Genomic DNA, 24,144 nt, shown 5'->3' on the forward strand with positions numbered 1-24,144 from the left:
TTGATGGTTGAAGGTTAAAATTTTCACCGTTCGACGGTTGACAGTTAACTCCACTGAGACCCTCCATCAAGTGAAAGAGTATTCAGTATTTTTTATGTTTTAATATATTTTTTTTGCAATTTCTTTATCAGTTTTGGCATTTTTGAAATATTACTCTATTTACAATACACCTCAGGACTCAGTTACAGTACGTTGTTTACAATAGTTTAGTAAGAACACACCACAAACAAAGTATAGTTTACAATAAACTTGATTACAGCAGATGACTTACTCTCGATTACTTCCACTACCTACACAATACTCTACATTTACATTACTTTACCACATATTACATTACTTTCAACATGTTACGTGAACTACTTACAGTACCTTAATAAGAGTATATAACGAAAATTGTGTGCTTTACAATAAAATTCGACTTCTTATGCTACTCTGCATTGTTTGGACGACACCCATCCCACAGAACGATATGTGGAAAAAGCTTATTCCACTTCTGAAAATGTTTAGATAATTTATTCCGCTTTGTTGCTATCTTCATTTCTACCTGGTATATCTCCCCGATCTTGTCCTTATAAACTAGCATAGAGGGGTTCTTAGAATTCAATTTACACTTGTATATATAAAATTCAGCTGTCAGTATTAGGTGATTTAGAATAATAAAGTCCTCTTCCGCATTGAAAACTCCAAAAAATATATCCTATATTGTAAAGGTTTGAAAGTTAACTTGATATTCACCAAGCCAAGAACAGAAAGCTTGCCAGAAAGCCTTCGTAACATTGCAGTAGAAAAAGATATGTTCGAAGGATTCAACCTCTTGTTTACAAAGAGTACATAAAGGCGAATCCGCCAATCCCCACCTAAACAATCTTTCGTATGTAAATACTATATTATTTAATACTTTATATTGGAATTCTCTAATTTTAGTTTCAATTGTGACGATAAAAGTCAAGGAGTATATTATCTTCCAGTAAAACGGAAATTGTGGAAAGTTTTCCTTGAACTGTTTTTGCGCAGTTGAAGGGATTTGCTTTTTACTTTTAAACGCGTTGTAAAGCGATTTGGACGTGATTTTTGCTAACATTACCTCAGAATTTTCCAACTTCAAATAAATTATGTCATCTGTATGAGAGGGGAGATGTTAAGCGCTTTGTCTAGTAGTAAGTCTCCAGTCAAGAGGAATGGCGTCCACGACGCTCATTAACTTAAAATATTGTAACGGAGATCCAATGTATTAACCCACCCTCGGAATTTCTGAGCGTTCTATTATGTCTGCAAGTATTGATTAGCAGTGTGAATATGACAAAAACTGTTTCTGATCACTTTCTTTATTAATGCTTTAAAAGCATTAATAAACGTGTTTTATTGTATTTTTTTTTTTTTTTCAAGGCAAAATTCGGCACTTTGCTTGGGTAATTATTCCTTAAAGTAACAAAGTTTCCATCCTCAGCCATCTTTTTCTTTTCAAAAGGTTATAATTAAACTGGTTTATAATCTCTTGCTCGGCTTATACTTGCCTCTTTCTTGTCTGTTCATGTTACCAACCTAATACTCTTTAGATTCCTAAAATTTTGTGTTTTTTTTTTTTTTCTTAATTGAAGCAGAAAGTTGCGTCAGAATGTTTTTTAAAATCACTTTATTAGCAGGGACAGCAGGGACAAGACCGATGTAAGGTCTGGGCACGGGACGAGACAAGTCTTCACTGAGAGTAAACTGGGCACTAGTAAATAAACAAAATTACGAAATGCACCGCCTAACACAATGTGAGAACATTACAAGTCTTGATTTGTTTTGATCTGTTCCCTCTCCTCACTAAATTAAGGATTATTCTAGTAGAAGATGGAAGTAAACGCGACGGATCAGCTAAGGTAAGTGTACCTTTAACATTTTTAGCTAAAAGCCAAGAAAATTTTGATCGTCTACTCAAATCCTACCAAGGACAGACTGTCCTCGAAGTATTGAGCGTTTGCAGTGAAGTACGTTGAATAGAACGGATTTGTAAACTTGTGATCTCAAATTCTTATGAATATAAACTTGTTTTCTTGAATTACCAAATGCTTTCCACAATAAGCACATAACAGGTAATTCAGTGCGTTGCATTGCATAATTTGGTGGTAAGTTATGAATGTGTATGAATGTGTATGAATGTGTATCGATGTGTATGAACTTGCTTGTATCCAACGTATGATATTGCCGGTTATTAATTTGATTTCAACGAAAGCGCCAGGGATGGTGAATCCATATCGGGTGTTTGACCACATCAAGTCATCGCCGATTTCAATTTTCGGTAATTTTGTCGCGCTCTGATGAGTATCCTGAGTATCCCAATGTGTACTGAAGACTTACATGTAAGAAATAAAAAGTTCATCGGCGAAGTGTATTTGGCTTAAAATTAATCCTTGACATCCCAACATCCGTATGAAAGTTCTCCATACTGGTCTCTATATTTCCTATGGTACTCACAAGGAGAATTTAACTTATAGTCATGAGCCTCTTGAGTTCATGATCATTTTCTCTATCCTCAAGAACTTAGAGTTTGATTCAGAGGTGATGCTGTTGGGAAAAGTTACATGTTAAACACTCCCAGGGGTTCAAGGGTCAAGGAGAGACTTCAATCTCTTCAGTGTTGTGTCAAGAATGGTGTAGTTGTGCCACCTGTGTTGTTGCATTATGAATTCAAAATGCCATGCAAATTAACACTGCATTTATAAAAGTTTTGCATCACATATTTTCCAATTACCTTTCATTGGGTGGTGGGGCTATCTTCCTGAAAATGATAGGTACTGTATCTTTTAAAGGGTTAAGAGCATTCATGTTTGTTCTTTCTAATCGTTTATTGGCTCAGGATTTTTCCAAAGTAGTTTGATTTGTATTTTCCTTGGGTATTCATGTCCATTAATAAAAATAAGTGAGAGTAAATTAAGGTAAAACCATGATCCCATACAAATTTTAAACTAGAATTATAACAGATACGTGTAGAAAAATCCAAAGCCGGTGTATGTCCCCACCCCTCCCCTAGTCATCAGTATATTTGGATAACCAGTCAATCACTGGTAATTGTGAGCATTGAATTCATGACTGAATTGACAATTTCTTTTTTTTCACTCTTTTTATTGTCTTTTTTAACAGTTTAGGTGATGATTCACCTACTATGGCTGAAGCTATCAAAATGATCACCAAAGCTTATGATCTCTGCTTTTCAAACAAGTTCCTTCAAGCAAAGGCAGACATAGGGCCATGGTACGGAAAATTTAAGCTATCATTAATAGTAAACTGTATCTAGTGCAGATGATAGGGTCTGGGTACAAACTTAACGCAGGAAAAAGTTTTTGTTAGGGCTGACTGTTCTTCCCCCTAAAAAAATATACTCTACTACTCACTATCAAAACTTGTATAAAGGCTGAAAGTTTCTAGTAAAGAAACTGTGGTGCTGCGTCGGTAGGGGTAACAAGGTAATTTGGTTATATCAACTAAGTTGAAATTGTAAGTTGGCCACAGTAACAAGTAAAATAGCTGACGTTTCGAGCATTAGCCCTTTGTCAGAGCGAAACGTCAGCTTTTTTGCATGTTACAGTGGCCAATTTACAATTTCAACTTGGTTGATTTAACCAAATTACTACCAAAAATTGCAATTTAGTTCATGGAGCTTGCTACCCGATTGGAGACATCTCTCTGTACTCAATTTTTGAAGTTTGGAAACAGATCTTAATTGCACTGGTGGAGAAAACTATGGTAGTCTCTGTTGAAGAGCGCCACATTTGTCTGACGGACAATGATTGTTAATACAGTGTAAGTCTAGAATTTACATAATTTTGCCTATTTTGTATGACGACCTGAATGGAAATCATCATCAAATTCTGTTAAATCATAATTATAAAGAAAAATTACTAATCTTGTGGTCAAAATGCTAGTTCTTTGCACAGAAAACATGCCTTTTCAGGACTCCCTCACCCAAAAAATCTTAGATAACATGTGCAGTTTGTATAGATCGAGATACAATCAAATGAACATAGTCGTCAGCTCTGTACATCATGTGTTCACTTGAAAATATCATGTTGGCATTTTAAATTATAATGGATGCATGTTCAAGTTTGTTCAACGTGATGGTTTTCAGGATCAATAGAAGCATGTACCATTCAGTCACATACAGCAGTATTATGTGCATTCAAGCTCTGTTGAAATTTGAACAGGTATGAGTCAGCACTTAAATACTTTAAGACACTAAAGATATAATTATAATTGTGATGGCTTCTTTCACTTGCTCTACAGATCAAAAATTCCCCTTTTTTGCCAATTTCTACAAGGCTAAAAATTTGCCATATCTAGCAGAACTAAATTTATCACAGACTTTTGAAACAAGAGAGTAAAATTAACTTGATTTCACTGAAAAGGGGAATACTCTGGGGAGTCCATGCAAATGCTTTTCTAGATCCCTGACAGTGCCTGAAAGAACAGCTTCGAATTATGTATTCAGAACATGTGCACAAATATCTTTAAAAAAAAAACTTTGCATCTGTTGTTCATTGTATGGATCCAGACCTTTGATTACAACTGGTTTGCTTCAAAAATACAAATCATATACCCTTAATTCTGAAAAAGGTGGGAAGTATCCTCTAGTCGTTGGTCAACCACATGACTTATCACAGTAGCATGACTGTTATTTACATTATAAGTCAACATCGTTACTTTTGAGCAGGTACAGACAATTGAGTTGAAAATTTCTCTTTGTTTATTTCCAGGCAGCAATTCAAAAGGCAAGTGAGTGTCAAGATGGCTGTGAATATCTGTGAAAGGTACAACCAATGATTTGTTTATCAATGTTGACAGTGACTTTCAAAAGACAATGAGAATTAAGATTTCTACTTTATTTTCAGACATAGGAAAAAAGCCCACATGGTCAGAGACATTTTCAAGCTGGATGTGGAGTTCTTCATATGACGAGTTTTCTACAGGTTTGTCTGTTGTAATCATCCCTTAACTCTGTTTATTCTTTGTTATGTTTGTTTGTTTGTTTTTTTACATTTTTTTGTAACTTTCATTGATAACAACTGACAGTGCACAGGACAACGCTGTAGCTATTCATTGAAAACAAGCCATTAGATCTCTCAATGAATTTAATGGTCTCATGGTTAGTACACTCAACTCTGGATAATTTAAGTGGTTTGGGTTCAAGCCCCGGCCGGGGACATTGTGTTGTGTGCTAAGCAAGACACTTTACTCTCACAGTGCCTCTCTAGATCTTCACCCAAGTCTTTCAATTGGTACCAGCAAATTTGATGCTGGTGGGTAACACTCCCAGGACTGCGATGGACTAGCATCCCATCCAGTGGGGAGAAGTGCTCCTTAAGTCCACTCATGCTACAGAAACTGCAGTTAAGCACTGGTCTGATGGGCCACTTGGCTTGTAAACAGACTTTACTTTTTAAAAAGCTTACGGCAAGACTTTTGGTATTAATTAAGTCTTTCTGAGTAGCAAGACTTTCAGTATCAAGGGGTTAAAAACTAAGATGTTAAATAAATCTAATATTTATGAAATTACATGATTGTATAATGCAATATTGAATTTTTTTATCTGAGGTATCGTAAATTGTAATTTATAATTACAGAAGAGAAGCATGCTGAATTGTGCTATACAGAATGTCTGCTACTTGATGCTCTACTTACATTTATTCAGGTACTGATTAGCAGTAATATAGTCCACCACTTTCTGTAGGCTCATTTGTAAAGAAATAATTGATTGTTAGTTTTATTTTGCAAACAGTCTTGTGTTTACATGTACTGTATTATTTGTCGTGCATGCTGTAATAAACTGTGATTCAGTTACAGTTGTGTTGAACTTCATTAGAAATGTTACAGTCAATGTTGTTTACCACAGGATGACAATCTCGTCAGTTTTGTGTGGGGAGCTTTGAAAATTAGGACCTGTTATCAGAATTACAAGTAAGGATTGAGTCTTAAACAGAACTTTGTATGTAACGGTACAGCCACTCAAATGTATCATATTAGAAACAATGAAAATAATTCTTAATAGTTTTCAATCATTTTTTAGATAATTGAGATATTTCATTCATTGTATTTTACTACATATTAGTCTGATTGATCTCCTAGGAAGAGTATTTTTTAATCATCAAAGATTATAGGACATGTAAGGTTCAATAAATTGATTCATGTTTACTGTAAGTACTCTCAACTGATATATCAGTCAATATATCAGTCAAGAGTTGGAAGATACTCAACCAATATGTTGGTCAACACTTGGTTGAAAGTCAGTCCAATTAGTTGATCAAGACTCAGTCAATAGTCAGTTGACATTCGGTCAATAATTAGTTCTTATTAACCGAGCGGGAGGTCTGTATGGGAGAATCTTGACCAAAGTTGCCAGTACAGACCAAACGCAGTGAGGTCTGTACCAGTGACCGAGGTCAAGATTCTACCATACAGACCGACCTTGCTCGGTTAATAAGATGTTTCTTATATGGCTGTGTCTTATATGCCAATTTTTTGTATTCTTTGTACCTTTTTTTTCTAGACCGGTCTAGATGCCGGTCTAGATGGGAAAATCTAGACTGCTTTCAATATTGATTTCAGCCAATCAAATTCATGAATTCGGTAGTTCCCAGTCCTTGTGAGACACAGCCATATAATAATTGGTGGATAGTGGGCTGATACCTGGTTGAGACTCTATGGATAATTCATCTTGACTGATATATCAACCAACTATCAGCCAACTATCAACCGACTATCACCTGAGTGACGACTGACATCCTGGTTGAGTATCATCAGACTCTTGACCAATATATCTGTTGAGTAGCGATCAGCTCTTCCTATGACATATCAACCATTATTAAAAACTAGATCATTGGACAATGCAATTCAAGCCTTTTTATTGGCTTAGCCATTATGGTATATCAGCTAATATACCATAATCTACAAAATGGTAAGCGTACTTGTCAGCTTAAAATTAAAAGGGAGCAAAAAATTTAATAAAATTTAATAATTTAATTTAACGTTTTTAATAAAACAGTTATTCCCCTTGCGCTTGTTGGATATGAGATGATTATGGCCAACCCGGCGCTACGCACCTCGTTGGCTATCTATCATCTCATATCCAACGCGCGCTCGTGGAATAATAGTTAAATATACCTCACAAGAGTACTTACAGTAAACAAGATGTAAGAAATCTTTAATGGCATTGAAGTTGTGCTGAGTTGGTCTTTCTTTCTGATTTACCAATGAATTGTATTAAATCCTTGTTTTAAACAGGACTTGTCTTGAAATGATAGCAGACCAACCACATTCTTCATATCAGTCACCTCTAGAGAGAGACTTTGAAGCAGGAGTTCATTTTGGAATTGGTGGGTTTAATCTGGTGAGTGGTACAAATGGTATTATTGCTTAAATAATTATGCAATCTGAGCTCTGAGAAAATTTCTCTGAAAATTTAACATCAATTATGACTTAGTGGTAAGTTTTAAATTCAAGCTTTGTCATAAAATTAGTGAAGGAAAGAACAATGTTTCAACCTCTCTGAAGTCAGATTTGAGTTCTTGTAAAATATGAAATTTTACATGTACACCGTATGAAAAAAATTAGCATATAAATATGGTCATAATAATGAAAAATGAGAACATAACAAGCACTAAGATGTGTTAAAATAAAATGATAACAATAGCTATTGTTTACATATTTGAGTTTGAATTAAAAAAAGTCAATAAATGAAAACTTTGCATGGGCTTTAAAATTATCTAAACAAATAACTTTGTGCTAATTGAGTTTAATACTGTTCGTTTTATAAGCTTCAGATGAGTTCCTTGCTTTTTTTTTTTGAAGCAAAATGAAGTATTATTTATATTCATTTTTGCTTTCCAGGTATTGTCTTTACTTCCACCAATAATCATAAAACTGTTGGAGTGGGTTGGCTTCTCAGGCGATAGGGCAAGTACCTAACCATCTATTTTCCATGCACAATAAATTAATTTCAATTAATTTACAGTTAATCAGGTTTTCTAAAATTCATTGTTTCTCTCTCTGGGACACTACAGTTTTTAGGGTTAAATCATTTACACAAGGGAAGTAAAGGTCAGAATTTAAGGTCCCCACTGTGCTCTCTACTTCTCCTTGCCTACCATACATGGATCACACAGTATTTAGGTAAGTTAAAGAAATTTCCAGTCAGTGATGCTCAAAGGCAAAAAGTCTTTTGACTAAGTTTTATGAAACCCAAACCAAGGGAGGCGCACGGCCGAGTGGTTAGGATGCTGGACTTGTAATCCGGTGGCCTGGGTTCGAGTCCTCCACCTTCTACTCGCTGGATTTGTTTTCGGTTGCCCCGAGTTCAACTCCTCAGCTGCGCTCTGTAAATAGCCTACTAGTTTGCCCCCTGCCTGTGGGTATTTTCATGCTCTTTAAGTTTATTTGAAATCTTTGTTTGATTTATTTGAGGGCCACAAGTTCATCAGTTGAATTACTGTCATGTGTTTCCCTCCTTAAATAAAGTTATTATTATTGTTATTAACCAACACCAAAACAATTTTAGGAACCATTTAGAATGAACCAAGGTAATTAGAGCCGACAATTCTGTGGCATCATTAATTTGAAATTTCTTTGGATCGCCTTACTTTGCTAAGTAATTGGTTAGGGAAATGTGTTCCGTCCTCGCAGCCAATCAGCTTTAAAATTGAAACCGATCACGCGTTTTTCGCTTTGGACGGACCGTGTTATTTTGAGACAAAAAGTGTGATGAAAAGGCTTGATTTTGTGACCAATTATTCTTTTGTCATAGCCTCATACTCTGGGTTTGAGATGGAGTAAGACGCTTAGAAAAATTCTATTGTAATTCTACGACGCCATGCTTGTGTGTGTTTTTTTTTTCAGGAAATGGTGATGGCGATATAGATCAATCTGAGGAAATATTACAGCCTCTTTTGGCAACATTTCCCAAGGTACTGGCAGTTGTTTAAATTAGGTTTTAACGCATTTTTCACTTCATTTTTTCGAAGTCCTCGCAGCTTATAATACGCTATCATTTCGTTTTCAATTCTATAAATTCGCATTCGCAAGATTGTGGTAGCTTTTCAGCTAATCGCAAGCCAGTAAGTCAATTTTTTTTATTTTCAGTGAGCTCTCGTTGTTTGTTGTTTTGTTTTGTTTTGTTTTTTTTTTTTATTGATGAGCAGGTGTTTATTTTGTGAATCAAAAACTATTAGAAGTGATGTTAGATGGACGAACGAATCATTTACGATTCAGCGAAGGCCTAAATGGAACCCTCTGTATTCTTTTGTGCAGGGATCGCTGTTTCTGTTCTACGATGGTCGCATCAAACAAGTTCGAGGAAAAATAGAAGAGGTACAGTACAGACCGCAGGAATAGCAGCATTACACGCGCGTTTCGTGCTTGTAAATCTGCCATATTGCGCGCAAATTACGCACGCGTTACGCGCGAGTAAAAGAAATACACGAAAGTGCTAGTAAGTGCACATGATTCTCAATTCACCAGATCGATGTTAAAATCTCAACAACTGCGCACCTACCCCTCCCCTAACCTAACAACAATCAACTGATAACAAGTCGGGTTAATGTAAATACGCTGACACTGTTCCAGTGCACCTAACTTTGAAAGCTGGCTGGCTTTTCCCTTCTGCAATGATGAGGACCCGCCTACCTCTCGAATCCCTTTTTTTCGATTCTCAAAGAAATTAAATTCATCCCAAGAGAGGGTATCGTACACTTACTGAGGGTGGACAGTAACGGGAATTTAAACTTAAAACAGTAGGTTTGCGTAAAGTTTTCCATTATTTGTTTCCAGGCCATCAGCAGATACAAGCACTCGATCACAATTCAGTCGGAGATTAAACAGTTTCACCATATTTTCTACTGGGAACTGATGTGGAGCCACGCGTAAGTACAACAAATAATAGTTGAGAAGGCTGTCACAAAGTGTTAGATCACTTTTTCAGCGAAACAAAGAATATATGCATGCACTTATAGCCGCAAGAAGCCGCAAGAATATTTTCTTAGTGCTGTACTTATGATCCCATCTTCAGGTGCAAAGGAGACTGGGCCGAGGCTTACCGGTACGCTGGCATTCTTTTTGAAGAGAGTATGTGGTCAAAGGTAAATGGTGCACATTAAAATGATATTTTTTATGGAGGGAGGGGATATTTGCCAAAGATTCTACATGTACGTCTTTGCCAACGAGTGGTGATTGGTCAAGTGAGAAATCTCAACTCCACGCCCTTAACTTAATCGAAACATCAGCGAAACTTGTTCCTCTAAGATATAGAAAGCCTATCAAAGTGTCGAGCACATGGAACTTTTCAATGCTTTCATTCCGTTTCCAACACCAAGTTTCCATTCTTCTCTGATTGATTTGTCGCAAGGACGTCGTGTCCTTTTCTTAAAAGGAGTTGGCGCCCCTGCAGACAAACTTTCCATATGCTTAGAGATCGCGCATTGGTTTGAGAATTCACAGTCCTTTTTATGATTGTAATTATGCTTGAAGTGTGTCACATTTCACCCCTTGCAATGGTCTAGCCCACCATAGGGTCGACAGCTCAGTGGAAGAGCGTCGGAGCGCGGAATTCGAAGACCTGACGTTCGATTTCTCATAGGGATCCAGAATTTTTTCTTTTCCCTGCGCTTGTGATCAGACAAAAAGGTTCTTCTTTACTCCTCCAACAAGCTCTTTGTTTATCTATTTATCACGGCACTTTCGACATTGCTGGTGCCAGTGGTGCGCCGGACGGTTTTTACACGCAAACCGTAATAGTTATACTCCCGAACGAGTTCTCTGTAGCAGACCACCTTGAAATGTAAACTGCTTGGTGTTTTAATCCTTTGAGCGTTTTTCGATAGAGTGTCGTAAAACTAAAACTAAAACCATAGCAATCACAAAAGCCAATCGCAGCGAGGAAAATATCACAAGGACCCAATGAAAACTCCAAGAAGAAACAGGCAAACTGCTTGAAGCGCGGGAAAATACGGGTGACCAAGACGCGATTGGTTTTAGTCTTGAATCGGATTGGTCGAGAAAGTAGAACGAATTTTCTGGACCAATCATATAACGAAGGAAAGCAAAAACGTGGCAATCCCGGATTGCTTTCGACACTCGATTTGAAATTGCTCTAAGTGAGAGACAGATTGTTCTATCATACGTTCGAGGCAGTGCTTAAACGTCTCTCTGTATATTCAGACTGTTTACATGCACCTCAAGGCGTCGTTCAAACTCACGGCCAGACTTGCCAACCAGCCAATCAGCGATGAAGAAGGACGACACACAGAGAGCTTTATGTTTAGGTAAGCTTTTGAAAACTTAATGTAGGCTACTGATGTTCTGACAATCATTTAACTTGGTAAAATATTCACGATTAAAATTTTTTTTTCAGGTTCTAGTAGCCCTAAGCTTCAGGATTTCCGCTTGGCCCAAAAGAGTATATAATTTACAGGCTCTTTCTTCCATCGCGACACTTCCTCCTTTCCATACCCCACCCTCCTTGTGTACCCAGATATTTTTTGAGGTCCCATTTTCCCCCTAATTCCTTTTTTTGTTTCTTTCTGTAGCTAATTTTTTTAATTTGTTTTAACTTTTAAGACGTCTTCCAGATTTTAAGCAGCGTATCGCCGGTCAATCTCTTCCTTTTGAAGACTTCGCCATCCACAAGGCAAACAAGTATTTTGAACAAAATGGCCGCCTTTTTTTGCCTGGAGTGGTAAGTCCAAATTTGCTCGGTGCAGTCTTAAAGCGTGATCTAATAAGCTTAATAAGCGTGATCTTAGTAAGCTTCGCGACAACTGAGTCAATAATCATTTTATCAAACGATTGCCGTTCTTTCTTTGTCACATTCTTCGTGCATTTTGCATCTCCTGGGGCCATACAACTTTTTCAGGCCTTCTCTCGCCTTTGCTTTCGGCCCTCATGCATGAATCTTTTCTTTCCATGTTTAAATAAAAGCGCTCAGGGAACCGTTTGGGTCATGTGATACCAAAAAAAAAAATTTTTCCACGGATTAAAACATTGGCGTTAAAGGCCTGCTCTAATTAACTACACAAACACCACATATACATTGCTATTCACCTTCGACTTACTCGCGCGGGATTTGCTCTCGAAATATATTAATCGATCGAGGCAGAAATGAAGGAGTTAGAATCGTCTTTTCTGCTATATTATCTCACTTGTGTCAGTAACTCTAAAACAACTACTTCGGTGAATAGTTGTTAATTACTTCTGTTAGAGAGAAAAACACGAATGAGGCAAAAATTAATCTTGAACTACCAAGGATGGCAATGGACGTAATCGTTTAAAACGTATAGAGGTTTTGCACAGCAGCCATGTTGGATGGCAGGAACAGTAGATTATTTTACCCATGGGAAAAAAAATTCTTTCTTATGCAAAATATTTTCATTGTTCCTGCCATCCAACATGGCTGCTGTGCAAAACCTCTATTGCGATTACCGAACTTAACATGAATTTCAGGCTTGTTTTCCAATTACATCTGTTGTGTTCACATTCTAAACTAGGGTTTTGGTAATAATTCAAAATGATAAAAGAACATTACACGAGACTGCTCTTTCAGTTGGTCTGTTAATTATGGAAAATGTTTATTCTCCATTTATCATCAGGAGCTTCTATATATATGGAATGGCTTTAAAGTCCTTACTCATAGACCTGACTTAGTTCCACCTCTGCTGAAACTAGTGGAGAGTTCTTTGCATAAATTGAAGCAAACAAAAGGCGAGTTAGTTAAAGCAACATTGTTCAATTTGTGATAAAGCCAGCTCGAAGTCGTTGTGTTTTTTTTTTTATTCAGTTTTGTTGCTTTGTAGACTGTTTTCCTTTTGCATTTTGTTTTTCCACAGGTTTGCCTTACGATAATTTGTATATCGTTGGGAATTTTCTGTACTCGTTTAAAAACTGGTTGCGTTTTATGTTTTATCTCGAAGCTGAAGACTTTTAAAACCTTGTGATACTTAGTTAAAGACTGTTGCAACGCAAAATGCATCAACTTACTTGTCTTACCAGGATACCATTTTTCCTTGAATAACCGCCCACGCCCTCACCGGAATAAGTGCTCACGCCCTAGGCCCTAAGAACAGACAAGAGCCCCCCTCGAATTTGCGCCCCCCCCCCCTCCAACCCACTCCCTCACCTTCTTAAATGGTAGGGATATAAGGAACATCTGTTTCAGTTGTCACCTAATAGAAAAATTTTAGATTTAACTACAGCAGAATTCGGACAGGAGGAAAAATTCTTAATGAACGCCTCCCTCGATTAAGCGCTCCCTTCCAATAAACGCCCACCCTTTCAGCCGAAATTTTAAATAAGCGCCTGGGCGCTTTTTCGAGGAAATACGGTGTGAGCCCGGTTTCTATCCAATTCGTAAATTCTCAAGGAGAAACAACGATTTCATCCCCTCAGCTATAAGAGTTGATATTCATAATGCACACCTTTTTTTCGCTTTTAGAAGAGAATGAAAATTACTTAGACGACTTGTGTTTGGGTAAACTCCTGCAAGGAATGTGTCATCGTTGCTTGAATAACAGGAAAGAAGCAATGGAATGTTTGAGAAATTCTTTTGACAGGTAAATGGTGGGGATTGATGCTAACATTACATCACCAAGCATAACTTTTCTCTTTCTTTTCTCTATCCCCTCCTATTTTTTTTCTTTCAAGATCTTATGGGAATACTAACCCATTCCATCTCACTCCAAGAAATTTCCTACTAGCAGTTCCTGTGATTAACGGCTGCTCCATTTGTTTTTGCCTTTGTTGTTCTCGGTCGAGTGTGGAGCCCGAATACGGGTTTTGTGAAAGCAAATGTATGTATAGAATATTTATGACCTGTGCCTCGGTCCTATTGTGCAGTCAATAACTGCAATATGAACGTGTGTGATGGACGTTGTTTTTTTTTTTATTTACAGATCAAAAAATTTGAAGCAGAATTTTTACCTCGCTCCTTACGCGTGCGCGGAGATTGGATTTCTGTATTTGGACGAAGAGGACCTCGGGCAAGCAAAAGAATATTTGGAGCGAGCAAGGTATTGACTTATCAAATTGAATGCAATTTGCCTCTTTACGTCATCTTTGAATTAACTGAAAAACAGTTAAAGACTCGTGTAAGTAAGTCGGACTTCGCTAACCTTTTCACGTTTTCGCACTTTTTACCGGTTGAATGATCCAATTGGTTGGCGCCGGTTGCATCCACTCCCCGCTACGTGGCCGTTGTATATTCTCCCGCGCTTTCAACTTGTTTGATATTTGCCCAATGCGTCTGGCACCGGTGTCATTAAATAAACAATTTCCTTATGAAGTGGGTGGCGATTCGAGCTGAAGTGTCATCGATCATCCACGAGTGACAGTTTATTATCTATCATTAAGTTTTTTCACTTATTGTTCAAACCTGATAGGAAACATCGTGATCACCTTTTACAAAGTCTACTTCACTTACGAATTCACGCAGCTCTCCAGAAAATTGAGCACAACAGCGTATCTTTGGGAAGACCACAAGTTGTGCGTGGACAAGAATTTTTGCAAAATGGACGGCAGAATGAGCTTCAAAATATGAATAGCGAAGAAATGACAGAATCAGAAGATTTCTTCGATGCCGAAGAAGAGTGCGCGAATTTATGTCGCCAAGATTCTAACTCTTCATTTGATATAATATCGGATTTTTCCGATGAAGTTTGAGCATTAAGGGTCTACTTCATGGTTTTTGAGGCTTCTTGAAAAAATTAGCTTTCGAATTCCATACCGTTTCAGTCTTCTCTTTTGGATTTTTGCTTCTTTCTTTAATGTTTACTTATGTCTACCTTATAAAACTAGAATGTCAAGGTTCCCTATCTTGTCAAAGCAATTCTTCAAAATGTCAATGATCCTTAATCATGGGGTAAGCTCGAGATTACAAATAAGTGACGGAAGCTGCTACAGCTGCTACACATTTCCTCGTAAATTAGTTTTGAGATATTGGTGTAAGATCAAGATAACAACTTGATAAGTTCGAGTATTCTCATTACCTGTTTCATGGATAATGTACGGAAGTTATAGGGAGAAGTTTCATGTTTATCACTTATGGGAGTTTAAGGTTTAAATATCCTTACTATGTTCCACTCACTATCAATAGGCCGGAAAACAGCGGACTTGTCAACCAACTTTAACATTGGGTTTTCGACAGACTGCTTAGTTAGAGATTCGGAAGCACCCAAGAGCCCAATCAAGAAGTTTGACATTTCTGTTAGTCGCTGTTGTAAAAAGTTCAAAATGTTTTATATTAACAAAAGGTTATACATTTTCTATGCCAAGTATCAAATAATATTTAACAATGAAACGCATCCAGTAACGGATTATGGCAAATGTTTTTATATATATTTTCACTCTGGCATGTAATTTATGGTGTAATATCTGAAAAGGAAATATTTACGTTTTACATTTGAATATGCACGGTATAACCTATAAATGATAACTGTTGGTCATTGTGTACTTGATACTCTAGTTTGGATTGTATATATTCACTCGCTTGTCGAGAAAAAAACGATTCTTTCTATTCAGTATCTTTGCCCATCATGTTATTCCATAGCGTTTTTGACCCAATTTTCATTCAGGTATCTGTCGTTGTTGTTGATCGTTAGGGAGAAAGCAGGCAATGACGTGCTCCACGCTAAATCTTCACCATGAACTTTTCCCCAATCTTCACTCAGAGATCTGCCGTTCTTTTTTATCGTTAGGGCGAGAGCAGGCAATGACGTACTCCTAGCCAAACTTTCAATTAGGCCGTTTCCTAAGTCTCCATCAAGGTCTTCGCCGACTTTGTCGATTTTAAAAGGTGAAGGCAGTTTGTAATGTGCTATCTGTCAATTTTTCACTAACGTGTTCTCTTGAGTCTCTCCTCACTAAAAGGCTGCGATCTTCTGACTTGCATTCAGTCAGGTGTAAAGACTTTCCTTGGATATGCTGACTTAGCCAAGTCGCTATTAAGAGCGCTCTTGGTTTCCTACAAGAAAAAGTGATATGCACTTATTTACTGAGTGTAGGTAGCCAAACGGAATATTCCTCGGCGCAGCGCAGCAAGGTCCGTAATTCAAGACCCAATGAAGAAAGGTTTGGTCGTTCCAAGGAAAACTTATTCCGCTATTACATCCAAAAGGGTTTTACCCTGTAGGGCGTACTTTGAATTATTACGTTTGAGCTTTTAAATTGAATCATTTAATCACCAATTTAAAATTTTTTTTTAATTTCTCGTAAATGTCATTTACGGTGACTAACCTCGACGAGATGCATTCAAATATGGCGATAAAAGGTAGCCTTTCCACTGGAGATGATAGACCCGGCATTGACGCATCATAGTATACAATTTAAGTAGGACAACATTCAAGCTGGCGTAAGACGTGATTTTCTTGTACTTGAGGTGAAATCTGCCGGAAGAAACGTACCGTTCGTAAGCATTCTGTGAGTCATTGTGATTTCATCATCTTACATCTCCAGACATGACCGAGTGATTCTCTCGCCTTTTTTACACCTCTTAGATGGGAAAAAAAACTTCAAGTAACAATGGAGTTACTCCAAGGGCCAAGATTCATTTTAGGAGAAGGACTTATCAATGGTGCAAACTTTGATTGCTTTTTGTCAAATAAGACCACCACTTCAGTTCTCACGGAGAAAAATTTCAATTTTAAAGGCTTGGACTTCTTGACGAGATACACGAAGAGATATCGGTTCGATGGTATTTGCTGTAAGCAATACATGGATATCAAAGCTACCAAAAAAAATAGCAACCATACCTTTGCACTGTGTGTAGGAAGAGGGTTTGGGCCGAATTCTGGTCTCATTTTCTCTAACCGGCAATAAAAGAAAATAACTCAAATTAGAAGACTCGTTGCCTGTGTCAATAAACTCGGATATATTAGATAAAGAAGTAATTTACGCAAAAAATACGCAAATTAGAATGGGGTTGAAAAAGCTTGGGAACAATTTAGAACTTCTACAAGAACTGAGCCATAAAACTCCAAGTAAACCCGAAGCAACAAGCACCTGATAATTTTCGCATTTCTTGTGGTCTATTTTTGACACTAAGTAAACAGCTTCTGTACCGCTGCCACTGCCAACACTGTAAGAGTCACGTCCGCTCTTCTAGTAGTGGGCTTGGGCTGCCTGTGGTTGAATCCGAACATTTGCATAGCAGAAATGCAATGCGAGAAATCTGAAAGTTGCTCACATTCACCGAAAATCGGCGATCAGTGTTACGCCGCGAAGGGTTCCCTTACAGGTAAGACTTTTCGAAAATTATCGTAGTTGGAAGTTCATTATTGTTTAAGTGCACACCTAGTGGAATTGATATTCAGGTGGCTTTCTGACATATGCATGTTGTAATGCTGTAATTGCATTGAAATTTTTGTATGGAGATGAACCATATTGAGGGTATTCTATTACGAAATCTTATAAATATATTGATGAATAAAGAAACGATTAGATTTAATAACTTAATACTCAATAAACTGTTAAAGGAATTCGGGTTTTATCTGAATGGATCATTATACCAAGTTGCACATGATATGGTGATGATCCTGAAGATTTTGTTATGGTGTTCGTAATGCCACACATTTTTTTTTTCCAGGGTGCTGCCATGTGTCGTTTTAAATCTAATCGAGCGTTTCCGAGGAATTTGCAGTTTTCATTGGCTATCTTCCAATTCGAGCATCCAATCACTGTTAATGTTGAGAGGTGTTGCGATGACTGTCTTAATGGAGAGAATATTCCACGTACGTTGATTCTTATTGCTTATACGATAAATGGTTTGAACTCGGGGGAAATATTTGATTAAATCGTGTAGTTTGATCGTCATGGCTAGCATAGGACCAACATATTCTTCTAAATAAGTCTGCTTGGCTATAAGCTATAATCTTTAGGTCTGAATGAAACTCACTAATTGTAGATAACCATGTTGTAGAACTAGTAGAGACAACGAAATTTTAGGAGTCTATATACATCAACACTTAATATAGATGTCTAATTGAAAGAAAACAACTGCCAATACCTCACAAATGTATAATTTTGGTGTATTTTATTGTAAAAACGTGGATATTCCCGAGAGATCTAATTATTTGTAGACTTTAATAATTAAGTTTAAGTCAATAGTTGATCCTAATTTGATGCGTATATGCATGTCAAAAAAGACTTCCAAAAGATTAAAGTATGAGATATTTACTCTTTTTAAACTTTTTATGCTCTTTTTGGGTCTAAGAGAGGTATGTATCATCCGCTATTTTGATAAAGATGGTCACTATTTTTTTCTTGCCTTATTATTATAGCTTCCAATACGCCGGGAGAGGTCAACGTACTTTTACAACGAGGGGATCGTGAAGTGCTTGGCGAAACGACGAATTGTTATTACAATCAAAAGAAAAAGGCTATTCCAAAGATAACTGAGGACCCAGAGCTACAGGAGGGATTTTTTCGAAGTTATTGTGAGATGTTGACTAATCGTAACAATGCAACAGCCAGTGGCACTGAAGCACAAAACCCTGGAATTCGTGGTGAGCGGCGCAACTTATTGATTGTATCTAAAATTCATGAAAACCAATCGAGTGCCGTCGCATGTGGTTCAAATCCAAGGCAAATTAATCAATCAATATAATTTTATAATTTGTGCATTATTTGGTAAATAGACCACTTCAGGCAGTTGGTATGTCGGCTGATAATGTTCGCGGCTGAGATATCGTCCCAGAAATGAATATTTTGTTTTAATTACAGATACCCTTCAATTTTCATGGCCACTACCTCCTATGGAAGCGAAGCCATAATGTTGTCCTGTTGAGTAAATATAATACTAGAATACGAATGACGTCCTAGCCCACAACGAAGTCTGCCGAGTTTTACCCGATATTCCGAGTCACTGGATTCTTCAAACATCTTTCTCTTGTGGAAAAAGCCTGACTGATAAATATGTGAGACGCGGCAGCCATATGCAGTCGTAACTGCCTATTTTTGAAATTATGAAACGATAAAGCAATCAACATCTTTCCATTTTATATAAACCACGTGGAGCGGTTTATATAGCTTCATATAAGGAACCGCTTGACCAATCAGATTGCTAGAAACTCTTTGCTCAGCTCGAAAATTATACAAATTGAATATATTTATACCTTAAGGAAAACAATTTTAAAGCATTGTTTTGATTTCACATTGGACTGGTCAATTTTTAAAAGGTCGATAACTTTATTTTCTTATGTTTCTTTGATTGTACTACAAGTGTTAGAAGTTTAGCACTCAAATCTATTAGCTAGGCAGTTCCCTTAAATAGAGAAATTCATTTGATGACTGTCTCTGGCTGACATTAATTGTAAACATCCTTATTTTTTCTAGGTTCTACAGAACCTGTGCAGATGTTATACACCCTCCTTTGCTTTGCAGCAGAAATTAGTGCTGAACAATATATCAAAATGATCTTCAACTCGTCCGCTGGAAGAGTAGTTTATGACCAATACAATGACAGCTCATTTCTTCCCGAAGCTATTGCCAGAGAGTATGGGCATGAGAAGATAGCTGTTTATCTTGAGAGGATAACTGGAAGGTATTCAGTTACACTTGACTTCGGAATGAGGTGATTTAGATGCGATTAATATTGTAAAAAGATTGGGACTACTCATCGTGTTGATATACGGCCTTATACAGTAATAGATCCACGTTTTCTTCCACAGCGAACCGCGGGTTAACATCAGCTGTTGCAGCGAGTCTTGTGCGTAAGAAGTGCGTAGATAAAATGATTTAACATGGCGGCTACCCAAAGGTGGTACTAAGTTTTATTTTTATGGCTACGTACTGCCTCTTATGGAGACGAAGCCATAATATTTTCCTGTTGAGTGGGTGAGTGTCACAGTAGAATTTGAACTACCTCTAAGCCAATGCAGGCGTCCTATTAGGGCGATTTAAAGTTAAGAACGTGCGATCGTTTATTCAAACGGCCATGCTTAATTTGAAATTAGAGTCGACGGTAGGTGGAAGGGCGAAAAGATGCCTGCGTAATATTTACTCCACTACCACTACCCCTTCCTTATTTTTTCACTGTCTCACCCCTTCTTGGTCCAGATATCTTTCTCTCTTAACCCTTCCACTTCCATTAAAATGAAAGATGACGGCCATAATTTTCGCCAAGAAAATACTGACCACACGCTCGCCAAAATTTCTCCTGCTCTGTAGGCTAAGCCACAACGAAGTCTGCCGAGTTTTACCTGATATTCCCCACCCTTAGCTTTTGTTTGTCTGGGAACATCTTCGGTTATTTAATGCTTAGAATTCCGATGTTTCTCGGTGAGCCCTGCAGAGTATTAAAAAGTATTACAGAAGACCATAAACATCTCACAATCATTTCAGGATAGCGCGTAAAAAAAAACCTTTTCCGTGAGAAATATCTTAAAGGTGTGAGTATATCAGGAGAAACCATTTTTTCAGTTCTTGCCTTGACAGTACAAAAGATGATAAAGATCTCAAAGTAGTTTCACAGTGTCGTCTCCGTCACATAATTGAAAACAAGACTTATCTTGGCAGAAATATCTAAAAAAAGTACGATTTGCACATCGATAAAACTTTGAAGAAAAGGTTTGTTTATTCAGAGAGCATTTTATCATTTTAATCAGCGACTTTGGTCTAAAAGGGCCTCTAAATTTGCAAAGCGACCTAAGTCCGAGGTCTAACGGGCTGACCCTATTCCAAAGGAATGATGGAACGGTGAAACGGCGAAAAGGTGCAATGAAGTAAGAAAATAATTAATGATTTACAGGTAAAATTAGAAGAAGCATAGTTTAATCATTATTGGCGCTTAGAGGATAGACCGAAAAAGGAACAATGAGATTCCTGAGCTAACCCCAATGCATTATCATTACTATCATTATTGTTATCAGTACTATTATTATCAATATGATTATTAGTTACCACTTAGTTATTGGTTGAATAGCAATTAGTTGCTATATTTTTTAATCATCCCTCTCTATGTAGGATGCGTCAGGTTTTCTCGTTTGCATGTTGAACAAATCCTCAGCGACAATTTGAAACATTCCTTAAAAGAAAAAGGAGAATGATAATGTTGTGACGCTTTCCTATTTCTCTATGAAGCTTTGATTTACATTTACAAAAAATGTTTTTTACAAAATATGAAAAAAATGCTGATTAAAACGAGAAGTAACATTTTGGCCTCGTTGAACCTATGAACTTAGAAACTTCTAATGTTGTCACTTCCAATGAGGATCATTATGTTTTTCGATCGACTGCGCTTCAAACTGTTATTGCTAACCTTGTTGGGTCTTACACAATGTAGATAAACTTTTTAAAACAAATTCTTCCTACTTAGATTTTACAAAGAGGCCAGTGATACGCCAAACTACCCCCAGGGAAAAGGAATTATGGGGAAAATGAGACCTCAAAAAATATCTGGGCACACAAGGAGGGTGGGGTATGGAAAGGAGGAAGTGTTGCGATGGAAGAAAGAGCCTGTAAATTATATACTCTTTTGGGCCAAGCGGAAATCCTGGAGCTTAGGGCTACTAGAACCTGGAAAAAAATTTTGATCATGAATATTTCACTAAGCTAAATGATTGTCAGAACATCAGCAGCCTACATCAAGTTTTCAAACGCTTACCTAAACATAAAGCTTTCTGTGTGTCGTCCTTCTTCATCGCCGATTGGCTGGTTGGCAAGTCTGGCCGTGAGTTTAAACGACGCCTTGAGGTGCATGTAAACAGTCTGAATATACAGAGAGACGTTTAGCGCTGCCTCGACCACAGGATAGAAAACATCTGTCTCTCACTTACAGCAATTTCCAATTGAGTGTCGAAAGCAATCCAGAATTGACCCGTTTTTGCTTTTCCTCTTGATATGTTTGGTCTAGAAAATTCGCGCTACTTTCTCAACCAATCAGATTCAAGACTAAAACCAATCGCGTCTTGGTCAACCGCGATTTCCCGCGCTTCAAGCAGTTTGCTTGTTTCTACTTCAAGTTCTCATTGGCTCCTTGTGATATTTTCCTCGCTGCGATTGGCTGTTGGGATTGCTATGGTTTTAGTTTTACGACACTCTATCGATAAACGCTCTAAGAATTAAAACACCAAGCAGTTTCCATTTCAAGATGGTCTGCTACAGAGATCTCGTTGGGGAATATCTTGGTTTGCGTGTAAAAACCGTCCGCCGCACCACTATCACCAGCAATGTCGAAGTAAAACTGAAGCAAAAAATAAAACTGAAGCAAAAAAAAGGCAAGTTAAGTAAAACAACATTGTTCAATTTGTGATAAAACTAACTCGAAGTCGCTGTGTTTTTTTCTGATTTAGTTTTGTTGCTTTGTAGACTGTTTTACTTTTTGCATTTAGTTTTCCACAGTTTTGCCTTGCGATAATTTGCATATCATTGTAAATTTTCTGTACTCGTTTGAAAACTGGTTGCGTTTTATCTCAAAGCTGAAGACTTGTAAAGCATTTGGATACTCATTAATTTATTCGTGTTCTTCTCGTTGCCATGTTCCCACCAATCACGTAGCTCCTTTTTCTGCCTTTAAAAGCACACACAACCCACAATTCCCCTATTCGCTCCGACGAAGGGCTAACGCTCGAAACGTCAGCTTTCATAATCGTAACGGTGGCTAATTTACCATTTCAACTTTGTTGATATATTCAATTATTTCGTTACCCCCACCGACGCAGCCCCAAACAGTTTCTTTAGAAACTATCAGCCTTTATTCATTGGGATACTCAGTTGAAGACTGTTGAAACGCAAAATACATCAACTTACTTGTCTTGCTAGGATACTATATTTCCTTCAATAAGCGCCCACGCCCTGAACACAATAAGCGCTCACATCCTAGGCCATAATATCAGACAAGAGCCCCCCTTCGAATTAGCACCCCCACCCCCTTCCCCCCCCCCTTGCTCTCTCATATTCTTAAATGGTAGGAATACAAGGAACATCTGTCTCTGTTGTCACTTAATCGAAAAATTTAAGATTTAACCACAGCAGAATCAGGCAAGGAGAAAAAATTCTCAATGAGCGCCTCCTTTGATTAAAGCGCCCCTTCCAACTAGCACCCATACTTTCAACGGGAATTGTAAATAAGCGGCCGGGCGCTTTTTTGAGGAAATAGGGTGACCCCAGTTTCTATCCAATTCTAAAATTCCCTTAACTATAAAGGTTGATATTAATAATGCACACTTTTTTCTAGAAGAGAATGAAACGTATTTATCATTCAGGAGTGACGGTTCATTTTTATCAATAATTTTTTTTCCTTTCCTTGTTGAAACCTGATAGGAAAAATCGTGATCACCTTTTACAAAGTCTACTTCACTTGCGAATTCACGCAGCCCTCCAGAAAATTGAGCACAACAGTATATCTTTGGGAAGACCACAAGTCGTACATGGACAGGAATTTGTATAAAATGGACCGCAGAATGAGCTTCAAAATATGAATAGCGAAGAAATGACAGAATCAGAAGATTTCTTCGATGCTAAAGAAGAGTGTGCGAATTTATATCGTCAAGATTCTAACTCTTCGTTTGATATAATATCGGATTTTTCCGATGAAGTATGGGCACGAAGGGTCTACTCCATGGCTTTTGAGGCTCCTTGAAAATTTTATAATTTGGATATATCAACAAAGTCGAAATGGTAAATTGGCCACCGTAACGATTACAAAAGCTGACGTTTCGAGCGTTAGCCCTTCGTCGGAGCGAAGGGCTAACGCTCGAAACGTCAGCTTTTGTAATCGTTACGGTGGCCAATTTACCATTTCAACTTTGTTGACATATCCAAATTATTTCGTTACTCCCACCGACGCAGCCCCAGACAGTTTCTTTAGAAACTATCAGCCTTTATCCTTGAAAATTTTAGCCTTTCACAGGGTTCCCGCGCTCCTTGAAAGTCTTTGAAAGTCCTTGAATTTAATTTTTTTGAACTTAGGCGCAGGTCCTTGAAAATTTCTAAAAAGTCCTTGAAAATAAGTGAAAATGAATCAAATTCGAAGTTTTCTTTTGTTTTCGGTGTTGAAAGTGTAAGTTTCCATAGATACAAGGAAACACCAGAGAGAAAAGCAACATTCCAAAAGAGAAGACCGGGTTGAAACGGAATGGAATTGAAAGCAGGGTTCTTGCACTTTTTTAGGAATCCAATTCAACGACTTTC

General features: G+C 37.5%; 2 protein-coding genes and 1 long non-coding RNA gene across 5 annotated transcripts; 2 read left to right on the plus strand and 1 right to left on the minus strand.

Annotated features, from left to right (window-relative positions):
- The first annotated feature begins 1,713 nt into the window (after positions 1-1,713).
- LOC148720492 (tetratricopeptide repeat protein 39B-like) lies at positions 1,714-15,537 on the plus strand. Of its 3 annotated transcripts, XM_088738491.1 has the most exons (20): positions 1,714-1,865; positions 3,127-3,237; positions 4,112-4,187; positions 4,741-4,795; positions 4,878-4,949; positions 5,604-5,671; positions 5,873-5,937; positions 7,261-7,366; positions 7,867-7,932; positions 8,040-8,148; positions 8,872-8,939; positions 9,283-9,342; positions 9,802-9,893; positions 10,040-10,109; positions 11,188-11,291; positions 11,587-11,704; positions 12,615-12,726; positions 13,457-13,574; positions 13,914-14,030; positions 14,400-15,537. In XM_088738491.1, exons 1-20 carry the CDS (start codon positions 1,837-1,839, stop codon positions 14,677-14,679), a joined length of 1,896 nt encoding a protein of 631 aa, XP_088594617.1. In that variant the 5' UTR covers positions 1,714-1,836; the 3' UTR covers positions 14,680-15,537. The 3 variants fall into 3 exon arrangements, with proteins under 3 accessions (XP_088594617.1, XP_088594615.1, XP_088594616.1); XM_088738489.1 differs by lacking the exons at positions 1,714-1,865; positions 3,127-3,237 and adding an exon at positions 3,768-3,786 and having other exon boundaries at positions 4,737-4,790; positions 4,872-4,949; positions 11,587-11,746; XM_088738490.1 differs by lacking the exons at positions 1,714-1,865; positions 3,127-3,237 and adding an exon at positions 3,770-3,786 and having other exon boundaries at positions 4,737-4,790; positions 4,872-4,949.
- A 2,636-nt stretch (positions 15,538-18,173) lies between these two features.
- Positions 18,174-20,103, plus strand: LOC148720493 (uncharacterized). Its single transcript, XM_088738492.1, has 2 exons — positions 18,174-18,518; positions 19,348-20,103. Exons 1-2 carry the CDS (start codon positions 18,455-18,457, stop codon positions 19,587-19,589), a joined length of 306 nt encoding a protein of 101 aa, XP_088594618.1. The 5' UTR covers positions 18,174-18,454; the 3' UTR covers positions 19,590-20,103.
- A 651-nt stretch (positions 20,104-20,754) lies between these two features.
- LOC148720494 (uncharacterized) lies at positions 20,755-23,907 on the minus strand. Its single transcript, XR_015993207.1, has 2 exons — positions 21,617-23,907; positions 20,755-21,037 (listed from the first exon to the last, which is right to left on the minus strand). It is a non-coding gene; the product is annotated as an uncharacterized LOC148720494 (long non-coding RNA).
- Between the last annotated feature and the right edge of the window lie 237 nt (positions 23,908-24,144).

The sequence above is a fragment of the Stylophora pistillata genome, chromosome 11 (assembly GCF_964205215.1).
Source record: "Stylophora pistillata chromosome 11, jaStyPist1.2, whole genome shotgun sequence".
Classification (NCBI taxonomy): domain Eukaryota; kingdom Metazoa; phylum Cnidaria; class Anthozoa; order Scleractinia; family Pocilloporidae; genus Stylophora; species Stylophora pistillata.

Excerpts from the sequence above, each read along its gene's own strand:
- LOC148720493 (XM_088738492.1), top strand. The coding sequence starts at position 18,455 with ATGTTGACTAATCGTAACAATGCAACAGCCAGTGGCACTGAAGCACAA. Across the intron at positions 18,519-19,347 it reads ACAAAACCCTGGAATTCGTG|GTTCTACAGAACCTGTGCAG; the intron begins GTGAGCGGCGCA and ends TATTTTTTCTAG.
- LOC148720492 (XM_088738491.1), top strand. The coding sequence starts at position 1,837 with ATGGAAGTAAACGCGACGGATCAGCTAAG. Across the intron at positions 7,933-8,039 it reads TTGGCTTCTCAGGCGATAGG|TTTTTAGGGTTAAATCATTT; the intron begins GCAAGTACCTAA and ends GGGACACTACAG. Across the intron at positions 9,894-10,039 it reads GAACTGATGTGGAGCCACGC|GTGCAAAGGAGACTGGGCCG; the intron begins GTAAGTACAACA and ends TCCCATCTTCAG.